This window comes from Pleurodeles waltl, chromosome 4_2 (assembly GCF_031143425.1).
Source record: "Pleurodeles waltl isolate 20211129_DDA chromosome 4_2, aPleWal1.hap1.20221129, whole genome shotgun sequence".
NCBI classification, from domain to species: domain Eukaryota; kingdom Metazoa; phylum Chordata; class Amphibia; order Caudata; family Salamandridae; genus Pleurodeles; species Pleurodeles waltl.
In genome coordinates this window covers 265462031-265481552 of record NC_090443.1, presented here as the reverse complement: position 1 = coordinate 265481552, position 19522 = coordinate 265462031, and the positions used below count along the sequence as shown (strand labels likewise).

The following is a 19522-nucleotide window of genomic DNA, read 5'->3' as shown; positions in this document are numbered from 1 at the left end:
GGCTCTGGAGACTTGGCTTTGATCAACCAATCGTCAGGTAAAGAAATACCGATATTCCCTTCCTCCTCAGACTTGCTGCAACCACCGCCATCACCTTCCGTGAAGACTTGAGGTGCTGAAATAAGACCAAACGGAAGGACTGCAAACTGGTAGTGTTGCGACCCCACCAGAAACCGGAGATACTTCCTGTGAGACTTGATAATAGGGCTATGAAGGTAAACATCCTGTCAGTCGACAGACACCGTCCAATCCTCTTTGTTCAACGCCAGAAGCACCTGCGCTAGAGTCAGCATCTTGAATTTCTCCTGCTTGAGGAACCAATTCAAAATCCTCAGATCCAGGATAGGTCTCAATCGACCATCCTTCTTGGGGATCAGGAAATATCTTAAATAACAATCCTGACCCCTTTCCTGCTCTGGAACCAACTCCACTGCACCTTTTAATAACAGGATTTGAACCTCCTGCTGCAACAACAGGAGATGGTCTTCTGAATAAAACGAAGGACGGGGAGGGATGGGAGGTGGAAACTCCTGAAAAGGAAAGGCATATCCTTTCCTCACATTATTTAGAACCCAGTAGTCTGATGTGGCTAACTCCCACTCGCGGAGAAAAATACGTAACCTTCCCCCTACAGGAGAAGTGTGACTCAAAATGGGTAGAAAGCTAGGGCTGCTTCACTTGTTGTCCCCCAGTGGAAAAGGATGATGCAGGGTGCTGCTGGGTGGCCCCTCTTGTCTGAACCCTCCTCCGCCCTCTAAATGATCTATATGGGAGGCTGGCAGGCTGTTGGACTGTGGACTGGGGTCCCCCACAATAAATGGCTCCACGCCCAAACCACCTGAACCTCTGAAAGGGCCTGAAAGGGATAGTAGTGGAAGCCTGCTGAACCAAAGACGTCACTGTGGCCCTACTGCCCTTGACGCACTCTAAGGCAGAGTCAGCTTTGGCTTCAAACAGCTTTTCTCCACCGAAAGGCAAGTCCAATAGAGTGGTCTGAACACCTGTAGAAAAGCCAGAAGACCTCAACCACGCATGCGTCCTGGTAGCGATTGAGGTACCCATCGCCCTGGCCACTGAGTCTGTAGAATCCAGACCAGACTGAATAATCTGCTTAGCCGCAGCTTGAGCGTCTGACAGGAGCTCACCAAACTGCCCCTGCATATCCCGCAGTAAGTCCGGAACTACAGCTTTAGCCGCGTCAGTCATGGCGTGTACATATCTCCCTAACACACAAGTAGCATTTGCCGCTTTCAGGGCCATAGTGCAGAATGAAAAAGTCTTCTTGGCTGACTGCTCCATCCTCTTGGACTCTCTGTCCGAAGGAATAACAGGGAAGGAGACTGGTGCAGAACGTGACGAACATGAGGCCTGGGCTACTAAACTCTCTGAAGTTGGAAGCTTTGACAAAAATCCCAGATCTACCGGAGCCACCCTATACAGTCTTGCAACAGATCTGTTCACAGCTGGCGATGACACAGGCTTCCTCCAAATCTATAATATAGGCTCCATAAGAGCATCATTAAATGGAAGCAAGGGTTCTGCTGAAGCTGAATAAGGATGCAGGACCTCGGTCAAAATATTCGCTTTAACCTCAGTAGCCGGCAACGGAAGGTCGAAGAAATGTGCCGTCTTCCTGACCACAGAATGGAAAGAGGCCACTTCCTCTGTAAACTCCCCTGGAGATGAAAGATCCCACTCCAGGGAAGTGTCCAGCCCACTGGCTGAGTCTAGGCCCTGATATTCCCCCAAGGGCTCAGCAATCTCTCCTCCTTCTAGTAGCTGTTTCTGCTACTCTTGTTCTTTTAAGAGCCTCAGTGCTCAACCTGACCTCCAATCTCGGCGTCGACATAGAGTTAGCAGACTTCGATGACACCGGCTTCAGGACCGATAGACGCGGACCAGGAGAAGGAGTAGACCCACTAAGATCCAAACCGGATCCATCCGGCGCCGGAGCTGATCCCATCGGCGCTGTGGATACCTGAATCTCCGTCATCAGCGTCGACTGTGTATGTCGACTGTGTATGAGGCAACATCACCGGCGCTGCAGGTCTATAAGGCGTTGCCAGCGATGCCTATGAGGCTAAGTTATCGGCGCGGAACCGGCACCCTAAGCCAGATAAAAAGGCATGAAAGGCACCCACTTATTAGGGGCCGGGGAGCCCAATGTGAATTCCAAAGGACCCGCGGGACCAGCCGGTGCACCAGCAGCGGCCATAGCACTGAACATGTTAAACATGGCATTCAAAAATGTCGCCAGATCTGTTTCCGGAGCAGGGAAGGCAGAATACCGCAGATTTTCCTGCAGCACTTGCGCCGGCTGGGCATCAGAGTCCTGCACCCCAGGCGAAAAGCATGGACTCTCTTGGGGTGCAACCACCTCGAAGACCGATGGCGCCGGAGAAGCCTGAGGGCTTTGAGGCTGTGGAGTCACCATAGGACTAACCACCCACGTCGCAGTCTAGATGGAGACATGGATCGTGAACGACCTCTAGCCGAATGACGCCGAGAGACGTGTCGGCGCCAGTTCTTATGCTTCTTCGAAGAAGTATGCGATGACGATCTGCGATGGCTTCTGTGCCCTTTCATCACCTTAGCCAGAAAGAGTTTGGCTTCTCTCTCCTTCAGTGCCTTCGGATGCATGCTTTGGCAGGACACACACTCCTCCACGTCATGCTCTGAACTTAGGCACCAAAGGCAGTCATCGTGAGGGTTCATAACCGATATGCGACCCCTGCTCTCCCGACAAAGTTTAAACCCTGACTTCCTAGGAGGATACACTATAACCAGAGACAAAAAGGACACCTTTGAAACAGTAACTAGAGCTAGGAGAAAACCGTTCGCGTCGAAGGCACGGAAAAAAAGGGAACTGACGTCAGCATGCCAGCGAGGACCTCTAATTGCCACAGTGACGTCAGATGGAGTCGCATGCGGAGCCTTGCAATTGTGATGTCCTTGTCGACGCGGAGAGCTGGGAAGAAGATTTTCCGTTCAATGCTGGCGCATTGGGAGAATTCATAAGGTGAGGAATCCACAGGTAGTTGTATCCATCAGAATAGTATTTTTGTGCATAATTACACACCATAGGAGTCAATGGAGAAATACTTATAAAATTCAGGCAATGCGTTTACCAATGTCTCCTTTTGCAAGTGTGTTGAGGTCGACAGTGGACACTATGGGCCAGCTGGAGAAGTACGGGCGGCTCCCGGTTTTGACGGGAGCAGCTTAGAAAGTCGTTGGAGCTGGTGCCAGGCAACTTCAGGGGACTACTTTGAAAAGCACTGAACAGGTGGACTTAAAGGTAAGTCTGGTGGGTCCCCTGGGAGTGTCGAGGTCACAAGGGGTAGGAGTCCCTTGGGGAACAGCTGGATCTTCGGTGCAGGGCAATCGGTGAGCCAAGAGCTGTGCACAAAGGCGCCCTTGGGACCAGGAGGTAGGTCACTTTGAGGATCGCTTGCAGGCCAAAAGGGGCACTCTGGTGGGAGATCCTGGTGGTTTCTTAAGACCCTTGACTGGGAATGGACTGTCCTTCTTGGTGTCAGATGTTAGGTGACCACTACTATCTGGGGCAATGGTGTCGTTCGGCTGCTGGAGGGCGCACTGCCACCAAACTTGGCACACATTCAGTGTTTGTCATCATGGTCAGTCGGGTGGAGTTTGGTCTGACTGCAGCACCCAGTTCCTTGGTCAGCAGCCAGTCAGTGAAGTGGACTTCACTGGGTCTTTGATTGCAAGAGTGTGATGCCTTCACTCTTGGAGGGAGATCTTCGGTGATTTCTGAAGTGTGGACGTCCTCTGTGGGTTTGTAGAGTCCTTCCATTGTCCAAGCAACCACTCAGCGGCAATTGTCAAGTCCTGGGTGCAACAGGCAGGGTTTAGTGCCTTTTTCTTCGTGACGCAGGACTTCAGTTCTCAAGCCTTGGGTCTTCTTTGTTGCTGGTCTTCTTTTGCCCTTAGAATCGGATTCTCTGGTCTTCTTTTGACCTTAGAATCGGATTCTCTGGTCTGGGGATGCCCAATAAATACTGTATTTAGTGGCCATTTAGGGGAGTACCTGGTAGTGACCAATGGGTCATCTGCAGTAGTGGGTGTAGCCACCCTAAGTGTCCACTTCCTGTGGGCAGAGGTCACCTCCCTACACCTGATTGGCTAATTTTCTACCATGCCAGATGGAGGAAAATGAAATGGAGGGGTCACCTCACATTCAACATCTTAGGGGTGGTGCAACATGGGGCTGACCACTCCTCCTGTCCTTTCCGTGTTTTCTTGCCGTTGCTTCCGCCAAAAGTGGTTGTTTGCAACAGGAGCAGCCATCTGCTGCTAGCAGCAGGCTTGGGGGTCGAGTTTCAAGGGCGGTAAGCCCTTTGAAGCTTGTTAGCAGGGCAGTGCACTTTCCTGAGGGAGGTGGGTGTTAACACCTCCCCACCCAGGAAGGGCTTTGTTCCAGGATCCGAAGAGCAGGATTTCTCACCCCAGGGTCCCAGAATCTATCTTGTCTGGAGGTGGCACGCTGCCTGTGACTGGCAAGCAACCATGCCAGGGTAGTTAAGTTTTGCAGGGTGCATCTATAAGGTGATCCCTGGGTGCATTTTAGAATGATAAATCCAATGTGGTACCAGCATTGGATTGATACCAAACAACCCAGAGTTCAAAGTAGCCATCATGTAGCTGTGAAACTAGTACTTACCAATGTCCAGCACATGTATTAAAATGGCTGCTCTGTTCACTTATTATGTCCAAGGTTTGGCAAGGAGACAGTAGGGTCCTACTGCCCACAAATACAGTATAGTGCATCCTTCCTTAGGGCTGAGAAGCCTGCCACAGGGGTGACGTACATATATTTCATGCAGTGGACAGGAAACACAGGCTGTGTGCCATGTAGAGTTTGCTTTTTAGGATTGTCCCAAGACACTCAGCCTGCAATTGCAGTGCTGGGTGCATGGCCCTTGAGGGTGGCACAATCTGTGCTGCTGCCATCAGGGGCCTTGCCTTTGTACCCTATGCACTGTGGGAACCCAAGTACCAGTTACTAGGGACTTATAGTGGCAGCTAAGAGTGTTGCCAATTGTGCCAATGCATCACAACAGTTTTGGGAAAAATATCTGGCCCAGGGAACCTCATTAGCAAAGGCCCTGGGCACTAATAACTTAGAAACCACATCAAATACCAGGCAAGAAGTAGGGGGCTAACTATGACAAAAGAGGCTTTTTCTCAGTACTCCGTTTCATTTGCCTAATTATCGCAGCACATGCTTTTTATACCAAAGTGCGACTGCTTCAATAAACACATTGAAATTCACTTCACTTCACATCTTGTGTCTTGCCTTAGCACGCACTAGTACTGTTACCAGGACTTCACTGAGGAACCAGAGTGTCATGCTGAGGTTGCTGTAATCACTTTTTACCCAGACAGGTTTGGTGGTTAGGGGAAGCACTGTCAGTAAGCCAGGAGTTAATCTGCCACGCTCTGTGGTGCTGCAAATCTGTACACGCAGTTCCATTACCAAAATGGGAACCACATAACATGGCGCCTTCGGTTCCCATTTAAGTGAGCTAGCCAAGAGTTAGGCCAACAGCTACCAAATGGTGGGAGTTGCACTCAGTCTTCCACGGTTGGTGGTGCTGCAGTCCAGCGCACACAGTACTACTACAAAAATGGGAACCTCACAATACTCTTCTCACTTTACATCTTGACTCCCCCACTCTCTGGTCCAATCGCAACATTTTGTCCATGCGTCTCTCCATCTCATTCAACTGTAAAATCCTTGTCTCTCCATCTGTTCTCTCCTCTAACTCATCTTCCCGCTTAGTCTCCTCCACCATTTCTACTGTATTGTTTTTTACCTCCACTTTCATCCTCTCCTTCCTTTGTTTCTTTCTCACCTCTCTTATCAATTGACTGTTGATATAACAAGAATGAACTCATTCTGGCTAGCATGTCATTCATTTGGACTAAGACATTCATTAATTTGACAAAACAGTATCAAGCAATTGTGTCACAAAATAGTGCCAAAAAAAAAAAAAAGACAACTCATTTTGACAACCAATGATTAGTCTGATGTTCGATAAATACTTTATTTCGGCATCCAGTGCCATAAAGTCACACAACACATCAATAAATAGTGAATTTCATAAAATTATTCCAATAAAATGAAAAAAAGCGCAATGAGTGCAACAGTACAATTTGGCATACAATTCATAAGTTGCAAACTAAAAATGGAAAGTGCAGGTGCAACCACAGAGAAATATTGACCAACTACCTTCTAATGGGCCACATGAAGGGCATGCAAAGAAAACATGGGCGGTGGACTCATGAAATGAGCTACAGCTAGGGCACTGCGAATTGAGGGAAGTCCTGTTCTGCCATTTAGAAGTGAATGTATTAAGAGGGAGACAGCCAAATCGAAATTACTTAAGGAGCTTCTTATCACTTGGCTCGGAGATGCCATCGAGATAGGGCTCCAGCAAGCAGCCTGGTGGATTTATAGTCCTGTGGCAGAAGGGAGAGATACGGACTGCGCTACCCGTTGCCAATAACAGGACTTCACCCTTTCCTTAGAGGTGTAAACCCCGAAGGGGGACGGTTCCACAAATCTCCCAACCCGTTGGCAATTAGGGATGATTTAACTAAATTAATCCACTCGATCTTTTTTAAGGTGTCAAGCAAACAGACTTCTCTAAGGGCGGTAGCATAGAGGGACAATTCAGGAGCCGCATTAATTCTCCTCCAAAATAGAAATGGTCGGAGTTTGGCTGTTGCTGCTAATGTTTTGCGAGCCATTTCCAAGAGCAGGGGAAGGAGCGGAGTACTTGGGGCAAGAGCACAAGCTTTCCCAAGAACACATGTTCAGTGCGGAAGAGATTGTTTACATTCTCAAATCCCCAAAGTTCCGCCCCGTAAAGTGCAGCGCTAACTGACTTCATTTCATAATTCTGAAGGGCTGCAGCTATGGGTCTGCTGGTAGTTAAATGGTGCTCCATTAAAAGAACCCCGACCAGTTGTCTAAACTTCAGGGACGTGGAATTAATATGGGCTTTCCAAGACCTTTTGTTCGATTGGTTGACCTCAAGATATTCAAAGATTTTGACATGTTTAAGTTTCAAAACACCCAGAGAGGGATACCCCCCATAGGATCTATGTGGGTTGATTGCCATAAACATGGCTTTAGATGTGTTTATTTCTAGCCCTCTCAGGGAGCAGAAATCTTCTAAACGATCCAATAGCAACTGGAGTCCCCTTGGAGTTTTGGAAACTAACCAGGTGTCATCAGCGAATAGAAGGGTTACAATTTTATCCGTAACTAGGGCTGGAGCATCAGAGGGCTGAGAAGTGAGATGCTTGAACGACCTGGTTCAGGTATAAAGAAAAAAGGGTTGGAGCCAATACGCATTCCTGATGTACACCCCTGGTTACCCTTACTGGATCAGTAAGCGGGCCTTGCCTTCCCCATCGTACTCTCGCAAAGTTGGCATTATGGAGACGAACAATTATGTCCAAGCTCAATGAAGGCATCCCCACGTCACTGACCACCTCCCAGAGTTTGCCTTTGGGGGATCAGGTCGACCCCAGATTTCAGGTCTATAAAGGCTACCCTTTCCAATTACTACAACTTTCCAGTTAAAGAGCATGAAGCGGAAAGCCTGGTCAGTAGTGCTCGTTCCGGGCCTGAAGCTAACCTGGAATGATGATAAATGTTATTGTCAGTAAACCAGTTGTGGGTTTTTGATAGTAGAGTGCAACAGACACCTGCTGTATTGTGTCTATGAGGCTTATGGGCCTATAATTACCTGCTGGCAACCTTTCTTATAGATAGGTATTACCTCTGCGCCCCTCCATGACTCAGGGAATCAGTGCTCCCCTGGCAATTGCATTGGATAACAGTAAAATATACAGAGCTCAATTATCTTTGTCATGTAGAAAAAGATCATCAGGGATGCCATCGGGGCCAGCAGCTTTAGAACGTACTATGTTGTCAATACAGTTACGTATGTCACCCAAATTAAACAGACAATCGCAGCAGCTAATGCTCAGCTGCAAAGAAAGGAAGGAGCATGATTAGTCATAGGTTGGCTCTCTACATTGTAAAGGGAATTAAAGTAGTGGAACCAGTCCTGGGATGGATATTATTGCCAGAGGCGGCAGATCCCCTACATCCCCCCCCATGGCGGCCATTGCTTACCAATGTCCAGAAAGATTTGGAATCTTTACGTTCGCGGGCATCCTTGATACACCTCCATCTCGCCTCATACCAGTCCCGCCTGGCCGTGATCAGTGTCAGCTTAAACTTCCTCCTGCAAGGTCCTGATGAGGAAAACATCTTTCTGCTATACTGCCCTGATTAAGTTCTTGATTAAACCACTAGGCTCCATCACTGAGTGTTTGTTTAGGTGAAAACTGAAGAGTTGACTTAGTAAATGACAGCTCCAATCTTTAAGAATTTAGGACATCAGGGCTATCTGTAAGCAAACCATTTCACTGAACACTGTAGATCGATTTTCACCCAGATTAAGAGGCCCCTGATGGAAGGCCCACTTTACTGGGAATACCAGGAAGATGGTAGGTTGCATAGCCCGGTTTATGCGCTGGTTCGAGAAGCCAGGTTTCCTGCAGAATGCAAATATCATAAGAGTCCATAAAGGTGTTCCAGGGGGGCAACAATTGTTTGGATTTAAGTCCCGCCACACTCCAGGAGACAATGTTTACTTTAAGTTGAACATTCTGAGCAATTGGCAAAAGAAGAGAAGTGGCCAGAGAGTAGGACTGGGCTGCTGATGGCCTGCGAGCATCATTTGGGGCAGATAAAACTGCCTGGGGTGAAATAATGGAAACCTTCCTGCTACTAAAGTGACCCATACCTTCTAGGTGGCCTTTATCACAGCAACAGCTGGCATATCTCTCAGGGCTGTTAGAGCTACCTGGGGAGGCCTGTGCCTCCACCAGCTGAGGTCAATCTAACTTGAAACAAACCGAACCATCATCTAAAGCACCATTGGTGGGTAACACTTGAAAAGGGAGAGGCAGATCAAACATGAAAGAGATCGCAGATCCACCCGGGGGGTTGGGTCTTTGATCCAAGGCCACTAGATCTTCAGCTAACTGCTCATTCGCTAAGAGGAGTTCAATGCAATCAAAGGGGGAACTCGATGCACTGTGCCGTCTGGCCCTCAGAATGCCTTTTCTGACAGAGACATTCTCTGGTGTGGTGGATCCAGTGTGTGACCTTGTTTTTCAATGAGACCTCCCCTTCAAACCCCCGCTAATTAAAGTTTGATACATTTGTCATAGGAATTTTGCGGGGGAAAGAGTGGTAGTACGGTCTACATGTGGGCTACAAGAGTATCAGCCATCCCATGATGCGCAGGGTAAGGGTGCTATGGTCATTACTCTAAGGATAACTAGAGGCAGTTCCAGCTAACTTGCCCGCGGGTGCAGAGGAACCCTTATGGCTGACGCCAACAGGAGTCCCATGGATTGTGTTCTCCTGTACCGGGCCTGAGTGTACAACAGGGTAACCTGCAGGAAAGGGAGAAGAAGAATAAATAGATGTAAGAGCTAGGACGATGGGCGTAGCAGAATTAGCAGTGCCCTCCAAACATTTTCTTGCCTTCTCTTCCATAAGGCGCACCACAGTATCCCCGAGGTCACCAATCAGACTTGAGGGCTGCTATTTCTTACCTAAGTGCATAAATGCAGCCAGATAGATCGTCAGGTACAGGAGATTGGTGAACCTGGTGATTAAGTGGGCAGCCTATCCCATCTTGGGTAGAAGCAACTACAGGATGCTAGGATGTAGAAACTTCAGGTGGGCGTGAAAGTGGTAGAAAGCGATTGTTGTAAGAAATGGGGGAAACGGGGGGCATTAGCAGCAAGTCATTTGGGGGGTTGGGACTATGGATGGGTCTAAAGAGTTTTGAGATATTACGTTGGTTTTACTTCACGCCCCGTCCCTAGCTTTACTAAACAGGTTAGATATGCTTTCCTGTTTGTATGGCACCACATGGGATGCTAGGCACTGGATAGGACCCTTGGGAAGTGCAGTAGCAGACGATGGCACAAGTATTTCTTCACAGTCCACCAAGAGATTGTCAATGTGATCATGTATATCATTGTCGCCTGATTTGTTTTAAAGGTTTTTCCTACACTTCTTCACCCGGACCTCCTTCAGTCGCCTTTCATTTAGCCATCAAATCAGAAAAATACAAATTAGATCAAGTAGGTCCTTCACCTACAAACAAACAAAAAAGGACTATGGAGGGGTGAGGGGGGAGATTCCAGGCTCAGCCGCCTCCAGGCTCTGATGGGCACGGACAGGCCTGCCCTTGGCCCCAGCACGTCCCTCGCAGCAGTAATGCAGGTGGATACATCCAATGGCGCAGCAACATCCTGGGAGATGCTCCTGCCGCTAAGCCCCTTGGGACAGAGTGTTCTGGACAATGACTGTGGTGATGGTGATCTCGCGCAGCAGGAGTGTAGCTGGACATTATCTCTCAATTGCACAGCAACTTCCTGGGTGCGGCTCCTGCCACTAAGCCCTATGGGACAGAGTCAAGGACAATGACTGTAGCGATGGTGATCCTGTGCAGCGGGAGTGGAGATGGACTTTATATGCCCAATGGCGCAACAACTTCCTGGGAGCAGCTCCTGCCGCTAAGCCCCCTGGGACAGAGAGTCTAGAACAAGGACTGTAGATATGGTGATCCCGCACAGCGGGAGTGCAGCTGGACTTTATACGCCCAATGGCGTGGCAACTTCCTGGAAGCGGCTCCTGCCACTAAGTCCCCTGGGACAGAGTGTCCTGGACAATGACTGTAGCGATGGTGATCTATGTTCTTTTTTTAGTAAACCAAGATTAAGGGAAACATGCATGGTGGAAAATTTAGATTTGACAACTAAAATGTTGCAATTCTTTTTACAAGGAACAAATTATAAGCCTGGTATTTTTTTTTTCTTTTAAAGGAAGGACTGCAGTCTTCAATTCATATTTTCAAAATATATTTCTGAATTACAGAAGATATTTTTAAACACTTACATAGAAACACTGTGAGCCTACAAGAACAGCTTGGAGGTCAGCTTTCCTGCATGCATGAAGAGGTTCAGCAGATAAAACACCATTGGGGAAATCGCATCGCCAGTTTGACCTACCCAGTCAATTCCAGGGAGCTTGGATGACAAGGTAGGTCAGAATGACATTGCGCTCTTCTGTTAAATTGTCTTGGTAGAAGAGCGCCCAGCATCCATGCAATCCCCAAGGGGCACAGGAAGGGTCTCCACATTCAGAGGTTTATGATTTCAATATAAGATTTCAGTTATTTCTAACATAGGCAATAGAAGTAGAGTTTTTTTTTACTCTCTTAGTAAGGGTTAGACACAACAAACAGACACTGAAGAATCGCCACCTGATCTGTGTGACTGTATTAAGCGAGAAACATGTTGACCATGATTAGCAGTTCTGTAGGTGTAAGGAATACTCGCACACAGTTCCATAATATCTAAATCTCTAATTAGAGTGGTAGGCATACATTCAGTGGTGCCAGGTTGTATTAAGATAGTTTTCTTTGGCACCTTTAGCAGCTTTTCCAGCCCCTCTCACATCCACTCACTACTAGCATTCTTTCTTAAAAAGATCTCTGGCAAAGAGCCCTCTAGTAGGGCCAGTCAGGCATTGCAGTGCCGGCCTGGCGAGGAGCATCGCCCGATGATGAAGCATGTCACCCAATGGTGAGTGAGGGCTACTGTTCCTGTAAGACTAATGCATATGGTGACTGAAAAGACCACCCTACCCTAATTGGTGAAATGGAATCCTTTCTTTTGGAGCAGTGCATCTTATTTCAGTTATAGGTTCACTACCCTTACTGACCAACAGATTGTGGAAGCTAGCTCTTTAACGCAAAGAACAGTAGGTGCTTCCAGTGAGTTGTTTTGTAGTCAGGGGCCCAGTCTTGGGGTGACTGCTTGGTTCGAGTGCATCAGGCTCCACAGCAGCAAGTACTCCCCCCCACCGTTCCCCCCACTCCTTCCTCCGAATATCCACACAGCACACAGACTACAATGGGCTGTGGCTGGCTGAGGGTGAAGTATTCCTGGTTGGAAACATCACTGGGTAACTCCCAGGACTGGAAGAATCCAGTTCCAATACCACATGCTGGCTGTCGGACCCAGTCTCAAACTGAAGAGTTCTCACTGGCTTGACTTAATTGATTTTCCAGGGAACAGGCACATGCATGCAGCATAAAGATTGCGCTTTTGAAGGCAGCATGTTCAGCCTTCAGCCATGGATCAAGAGCAGAGTAGTCATAGCCATGACTATTTCATCCATCCTCTATTGCACATTATAATCACCTCACAGCAGCAATAAGTTATTTAAGTGAACGTCTGCCGATGGATAATTTTGAACTATTACATACTAGAAAGTGCAATGAATTGCGTGACATTAGGTTTTTGTACAGGGTCAAATAACCTAAATGTGTTATTCTAATCCTTGATGAGTGACGCTTAGCAGGACTGTCCGTCCAAAGAGAACACCTAACCAGTGATACAAATTGAAATTGAATGTGAAAGGACAGGATGAAGCGTCCTTGCGTGGCTCCTTGGAGGTTGAAGTATATTTAACAGAAGAAGAGCAGAGCAGAGCAGAGCAAAAAAAAAAAAAAAATAGGCCTGTGGACTACAGTCCCATGAATCTCAACCTTAATTAAAATGACATACATGGAACACAAATAAGAAATAATTATATTTTCCTGCTGGAGTTGAACGGTGAGAACAGTTTACTACTTCAGTAGGACTACTGTGTAATGCACACCTTTTCACAAGTTCACTATGAATAGGTATCCAATTAACTTTTTTTTTTTTACTTTTCACTTACATTTGGCAAAAATAAGCCTAGGAAATCAAAATGTGTTTGGAGAAACAAAAAATACTCACTTGGCCTTTGCCGGGATGCTCCTTTGGAACAAACAGAGAAACCACTGATCCATATTTCTGACATTCTTCCCTCATGTCTTCAACCACATCTATGAGACAATGAATACTGCTCAGTAAGGAACAGGTCCCAAAACAGGATTATGCCTGACCAAAAACAAGCATCTATGTAAGCAGTACCAGGTACTGCGTATAACATGCCCATGAGATCAAAATAGGTCAATAAAATATGCCACATTTATTGCAAGTATGAAAAAGAAGGAAAGAAAAGTGAAACGGCAGTATTCATAATTAAAAAATAATCGAGTAATTCTTTTTTTCCAATCCAAGTAAAGGCAGCAATACAACAGGACTGTGAAACGAGGAAGGAAAGAGAAATACTGATCAGGCACTGTGACAGCATAAATGCAAGACTGAACATCAAATGATATTAGGGGAGTTCTAAAACTTCTAAAATTAAAGAATGGGAAACTCCCATGGCAGACTGTTATACCCTTTAATAGATTTTCTTGGGGTACATTATGCTTTTTGGGTGATTTGTATAGGTTAAAGGGGCCTTTAGGCTGCATAATTAAAGAAGCTACTAGAATACATTTCGATTTCTTCATAAACGCAGTCTTCTTTTCAAAGAATTCTGAGGCTTTGTGTAGGGTACTGAACTGAAACGGAAAAAGAAATCTAGATACAAGTCCTCAAATTGGGAAAGCAGAAAGTAAAATTCGAAAATTATGATTCCCATACATATATGAATGGCAACTTCAGCCAAAAACTAAAATAACACAATATCAACATTTTGACAACAAACCCCTTGAGGGTGAGCTTACCAAATTAGGAGACAACCTCAACCGCACTTAAAAGCTAGGACCCTACTTTGCATTTAAACCAAGCACTTGACCTATTCAGACAGCCACACCCAAGCCACCATGGAAACTGCTGAGACAAAGAATCCAAATCTTGGTACAAAACACCACAACCACACTCAGTTCCCTCAGACACCACACTTTCCCCAACATATGAACTTTGGTACAAACATAAAAACGCTATAACACTGGTCAAATTGAACTCTATCACAAAACAGACTGAGCACTGGATGATAGCTCACTTTGAAGTAATTTGTTAATGTATCAACTGTAGGAAACTGGCCCCTTGTTGCGGAACCTCCCCCCCCCCCAACCCCCGCACACACTTTGTGGCTGATATTTGATGCCAAATTGACTAAGTGGGTGCTGGGATCCTGCTAACCAGACCCCAGCATCTGTGTTCTTTCCCTAAAACTGTCTCCACAATTGGCACACAGATAAGTCCTTGTAAAAGGTACCAGTGGTATCAAGGGCCCTGTGGCCAGGGAGGGTCTAAGGGCTACAGCATGTACAGGACCCATCACCAAACACATGCACACTGTCTACCTCTCCCTCTCTGGTGCCATGGCCACAAACCCCTGCCTGTGGCATAGATAAATCACCCCTCCAGCATGCCTTATAGCCCTAAAGCAGGGTGCAGCATACCATAGGTGGGGGCACAGTTAAATTGGCAATATGCCCCTGCAGTGTCTAAGTCCATTTTTAGACCCCTATAAGTGCAGTGTCGCCTTACTGAGTACGTGGGCTGGGAGTTTGTCATTACGAACTCCACAGCTCAATGATGGCTTCACAGAATGCTGGGAAGTTTGGTATCAAACTTCTGAGCTCAATAAACCCACATTGATGCCAGCATTCCATTTATTGTAAAATGCACACAGAGGGCATCTTAGAGATGCCCCTGACGTTTATTCAACTTTCTAGGGTGTGGCTGACAGGTATATGCCAGCCTGCCATCACCAGAGAAGATTCTGACCCCAGGGGGTGAGGGCCTTTGTGCTCTCAGGGGTCGTGGACAAAGCCTGCTCTAGGTGGAGGTGCTTCACACTGCCCCCTGCAGGAAGATCAACACTTGGCGGTGATCCTCAAAGGCTCCTCCCTTTTATTCTGCTGCCTCACGGCACAGGTATGTGCCCCCCTTCCCAAAGGGGCACAGGAAGAAAGTGATGTGATTGCTACTAGGAAGGCTGGCTTTAGGGAGAGTGACTTTAGATCTGATTTGTGCATTGATTCAAATGGTTCTGCCATCAATTGCATTAACACTGTGTTTTGGTTTCACCAACCGCAGTGTTGGTGCCGATCTTGATGGTGCAACTCACTTTGATCCTTCTAGGAATCTCTTCACTATTGTGGATGTAAAGAGGGTGGATCCTGATGTGCCCCTAGTGTATGCCACTATTGCTGCCAGATGTACCATTATTGAGGCGTAGGTGAGGCCACTGTCTAGCAGATGGGTGAGGTATATTAGTACTGTGTTATGCTGTGTCCTCGAGCCCTTCTTATTGCTGTCTGTGCACCAATGGATGTATCTCTTCCATTTAAGTGTGCAGCAATTTAGTGTGCTTGGTTTCCCTGCTTCCCTCTGGATTTTCATTGCCCTTGTACGTTGTATGTCTCCTAATTCTAAGTATTCAGGAGCCAATCTGCTAGGTTGAGTATTGCTGGTTCTGGGTGAAATACTTCCCCGTGTTGTACTGTCAGTAGGTCCTTCACTAGTTTCAGTGAGGTAATTTTGTCCCTGGACATCTCCAGTAGATCAGAGTACCAGGTCTGCCTTGCCCATTGTGGGTCTAAGAGAATGATTATGCTCCTTGAGTGTCTGGCCTTTTCCATCACCCTATGGATTAGAGGACTTGGAGGAAAGCCGTATGCAAATTTCCCTGACCAATTTATTGACCGGGCATTCCTCTTTGACCAGGGGTGTGAAAACCTGGAGGCTAAGTGTTGGCATTTTGTTTTGTTGCTATGATGAACAAGGCTATGCTTAATGTGCTCCAGGCGTTGAAAATCCTTTGGATGACTTCTTGCTTTAGTTCCGACTTGTGTGAGCTGTTCTCTTTTCTGCTTAGTTTGTCTGCCTCTGTGTGGAGTTCTCCTGGTAGGTGAATTGCTTCAAGAGTAATTTGGTGCTGTATTGCCCAGTGACAGATGTCTTGGGCTAGATTTGACAGGGTGATGGATTTGGTTACCACTTGTTTTTTTAGATAGAACATGGTGGTTGTATTGTCCGTCTGTATCAGAATTGTCGACTGTGCTTGGAAGGCTTTTTGGGCTAGGAAGACTGTTTTCAGCTCTAGGAAGTTGATGTGTTTCACTGTATCTGAGCCGTTACGTAGATCCGATACCTTCAGAGGGCCAGTGTGAGCTCTCCAGCCCTTGTGTGATGCATCCGTAGTTATGATCACGGTTGGAGCTGGTGTCTTGAAAGGACCCTTTATGCTCATGTCTGTTGTGTTCCACCATTGCATCTCCCTTTGTACTTTAGTTGTGACAATCACTAGATCTTTCTAGCTCCTTGTGGCTTGTGACCATTTGGGGCAGATCTATTCTTGGATGGGCTGCATGTGTACTCTTGCATGAGGGATTAGTGGTATTCATAATGCCATCATGCCCATGAGCTTCATGACAGCACTCACTGTCAAAGACTGACCCCCCCGTTACATGCAAGTTTGTTTCTTGATGGCTTCTAGACTGGGTACGTCCTTGCCATCCTGGAATCCAATGAGGCCTGTAGGAACACCTTTACCTGTTCTGGCTGAGGTGATGGCTTCTTTTGGTTTATCGTAAACCCCAGGAGCTGTAATGTGTGCATGACTGTTTGTACGTTTCTATTGCAATTGCTCCTTGATTATGCCTTTATTAGCCAGACAACCAAGTATGGGTAAACATTGATCCATTGCCTTCTTAAGTGTGATGCTACTGCAGTGAAAACTTTGGTAAAGACTCTTGGTGCAGATTTAATGCCGAAGAGCAGCACTGTGAATTGGTAGTGTTCCTTGTATAACATGAATCAGAGGGATTTCTGCTTCTGTTTTCATTCTTTACATGTCATCAGTATGTGGACCAAAAAGAACAGCACCAGTGAAAGGGAGATTCATCATTTTGTGACGGAGAGCCTGTTTGAAGATAGTTAGTCTGAGCCATGATAACGTTCAGAGATATTAAGTTCCAGACTTAATTAAATGCCAAATCTGCCTCATCTATGGCTGCGCTAATCGACTGGTTTGAAACAGTATGGCCTTCTTGTACAATTTCCATTAAATCCTGTCTCATGTCTTACGGGAATCACTGACTGCATTTACAGATGATCTACCAAAAGGCTCGGTCACATCTAGCCAATACGGTAGACGCAATGGAGTTCTTCTAAGTAACTGCTGCAGAGTTACAAATTTTTCTCTCCATTGAGTCTAATCTTTTGCTTTCCTTTTCAGAAGGGATTGAAGTCTCCAGAGCTAATGTTTCTTCCTAACTGCAGACACTGACTGAATGGGCTTAGGTTCTTGCCTCAGATATATTGGGTGTTGTTCTGAAACTCTGTATTTCTTTTAAAGCATAGAAGTTGCTGCTTTCATGTTGAATGGAGAAAGAGTTTTCTTCTGCAAGCTCAGGAACCAAGGTGTATCATTTTATTATCAGAGAAACTGAGGCTGGTCATGTTTTAATTGTATATTCAGTGTATTAGCTCCTGCGAATAAAACATATTGAAATTTTGAAACTTCATCTACCAGACATTCTTAAGGGTGAAGCCCCCAGAGAAGTGAGAGTGTAGGTTGAGTAAGAATCAGTGGAAAAACTTCTATTCAGTGATGGAGTCTGAGAAGGCTTTGTTCTTTTATGTCTACTTAGCACTGATTGTCTTGGAGTAGAATACTGAGGATGGCCTTCAGTACAAGGAGACAATGTTGATGTAGGTCTGGGTTCTGATGTTACAGGACAAGATATCGTAGTCAAAGGTGAAACAGGTCTTGGAGGCAACTCAAGAGGAAGAAGGTGTCCCTGAACTATCAAGGTTGGTCTAGTCCCTCTACCATCATCTGGCTGAAGAATGAGTAATCGAAAAATATAAACTTCAGATTGTCTTAACATCTTGACGTTGAGTTTCAAGATGGTGATCTTAACATCAACATCATAGAAACTGATCTTCTTGACATCGAACGGTGCTGCATCAGCGTCTAGTGCTCCGCCATTGACAATCTCACCGTCGACGGCTGTGGCACTGGAACAGATAGCGATGTTGAAAGTAAACTTAGTGATACGTGAGGTGTCGTCTTCATCAGTGCAGTCGTCATGCTTCACAATGACGAGTAAGTCTGTGCTGACAATTGCCTCAACATCAACCGGTATTCTTTAAGAATGGTGAGACTGACCAGAATGGTGACAACAATGTTTTTCTATGTCTCTCACTGGATCTTCCTCAATGGGAGTCTTTAGAGTGAGAAGGAGCCCCTTCGCTGTCACTTTTTCTTTGTTTTTTCTTCTCTTTCTTCAGTTTGCCTCTCTAGCAGATGCCCTCTCGAATGTTTATGGCTCCTGGACATTTTTGACAAAATTAACACACCTACAGAGTGAGAGCCAGGTAGACAACACACAACACCACATGTGGATCTGAAGAGGTCTTTTTTTCGCCCACACGCAGGGCACTTCACAGAGTGAAAGCATTCTGAGGAACAAAAAAAAAAATCACTACGTGATGAAAAAATGGTGTAAAAATGTAACAGACTCAAAGATGTCGAATGGAGCAAGAAGAGATAACAATCACACTAAAATGTTGATGCATAAACTGAGTACATACTCTCAATATGGGCCTGAAAAAAAAGCTGAGCCTGTGAGGCAAGCTGCTAGTACAGTGCATGCTGGGAAAGGAAGCTGCTGGCTCCTTAAAGTAACAGTGTATTTTATCTTGACCTGACAGACTCCTTTTTACTTCAATTTCTGTCTCTGCACATGCTCAATTGACCTGTTTCTAGGGTTGCCTTGTTGTCAGTTCTGCAATGTGTGTGTGTGTGTGTGTGTGTGTGTGTGTTTTATTTTTAACATTGATCAAATACTTTAAAAGACAAAAAAACAAAAATCAGTCAAAAAGCAGGCCTGTCTGGTAACTCTACAGTATGAGGACTTAGGTTTTACCTCCTACTAATAATGATTTTTTGAATATTTGGAGATAGACTATTCCCAGGCACCTGCAGGGATCCAGGAACACTGAGTTTCACTATAAGGGAGGATCCTACGATGCAGAATGTGGGTTAGACTCACATCCCATAATTTATTAGTTACACAGGTTAGTATCAGAACTATGTGCATTGAAACAGCAAGGAAAAGATTTACATGAGAACATTCTGTACAAAACAATCAATTATTCTTGATTTTTACAATTTTTCTCCCATACAAATGGCAGTAAGTAGATCATTGAGAACAGTCATCACTTGTTTTACTACGTGCGGCCAGTCAGCTCCACAACTTCCTTAAAGCTAAGGGTAAATTTTCCCACACTGGTGGGCTATGAGCCAATTTTTAATAGTTTGTGGATGTCCTGGTTAATGGATAAGTAATAGTTTAGGTGTTAGCTGTTTTTGTGAAAAGGTGCTTAACGGTGCCCAAAAGTCCTGTTTTAAAACAAACCACTGCAGGTATTCCCAACCAAGACTGCAGGTCAAGCTTCCAGTATTTGTCCCGCCCTCCCCTCTGTCCCCCCCAACCAACACCCCCAAAAACCTGAAAAAAAAGCAGCAACAAAACCATTTCAACAGAAC

The 19522-nt window shown here is 46.0% G+C and overlaps 1 protein-coding gene across 1 annotated transcript in view; it reads right to left on the bottom strand.

Annotated features, from left to right (window-relative positions):
* UHMK1 (U2AF homology motif kinase 1) overlaps positions 1–19522 on the bottom strand; it is a 155900-nt gene that overhangs the window by 15236 nt on the left and 121142 nt on the right. The window contains exon 7 of the mRNA XM_069231097.1: positions 12919–13007. Coding sequence (XP_069087198.1) covers positions 12919–13007 — 89 coding nt within the window. The remainder of the gene's footprint in view (positions 1–12918; positions 13008–19522) is intronic.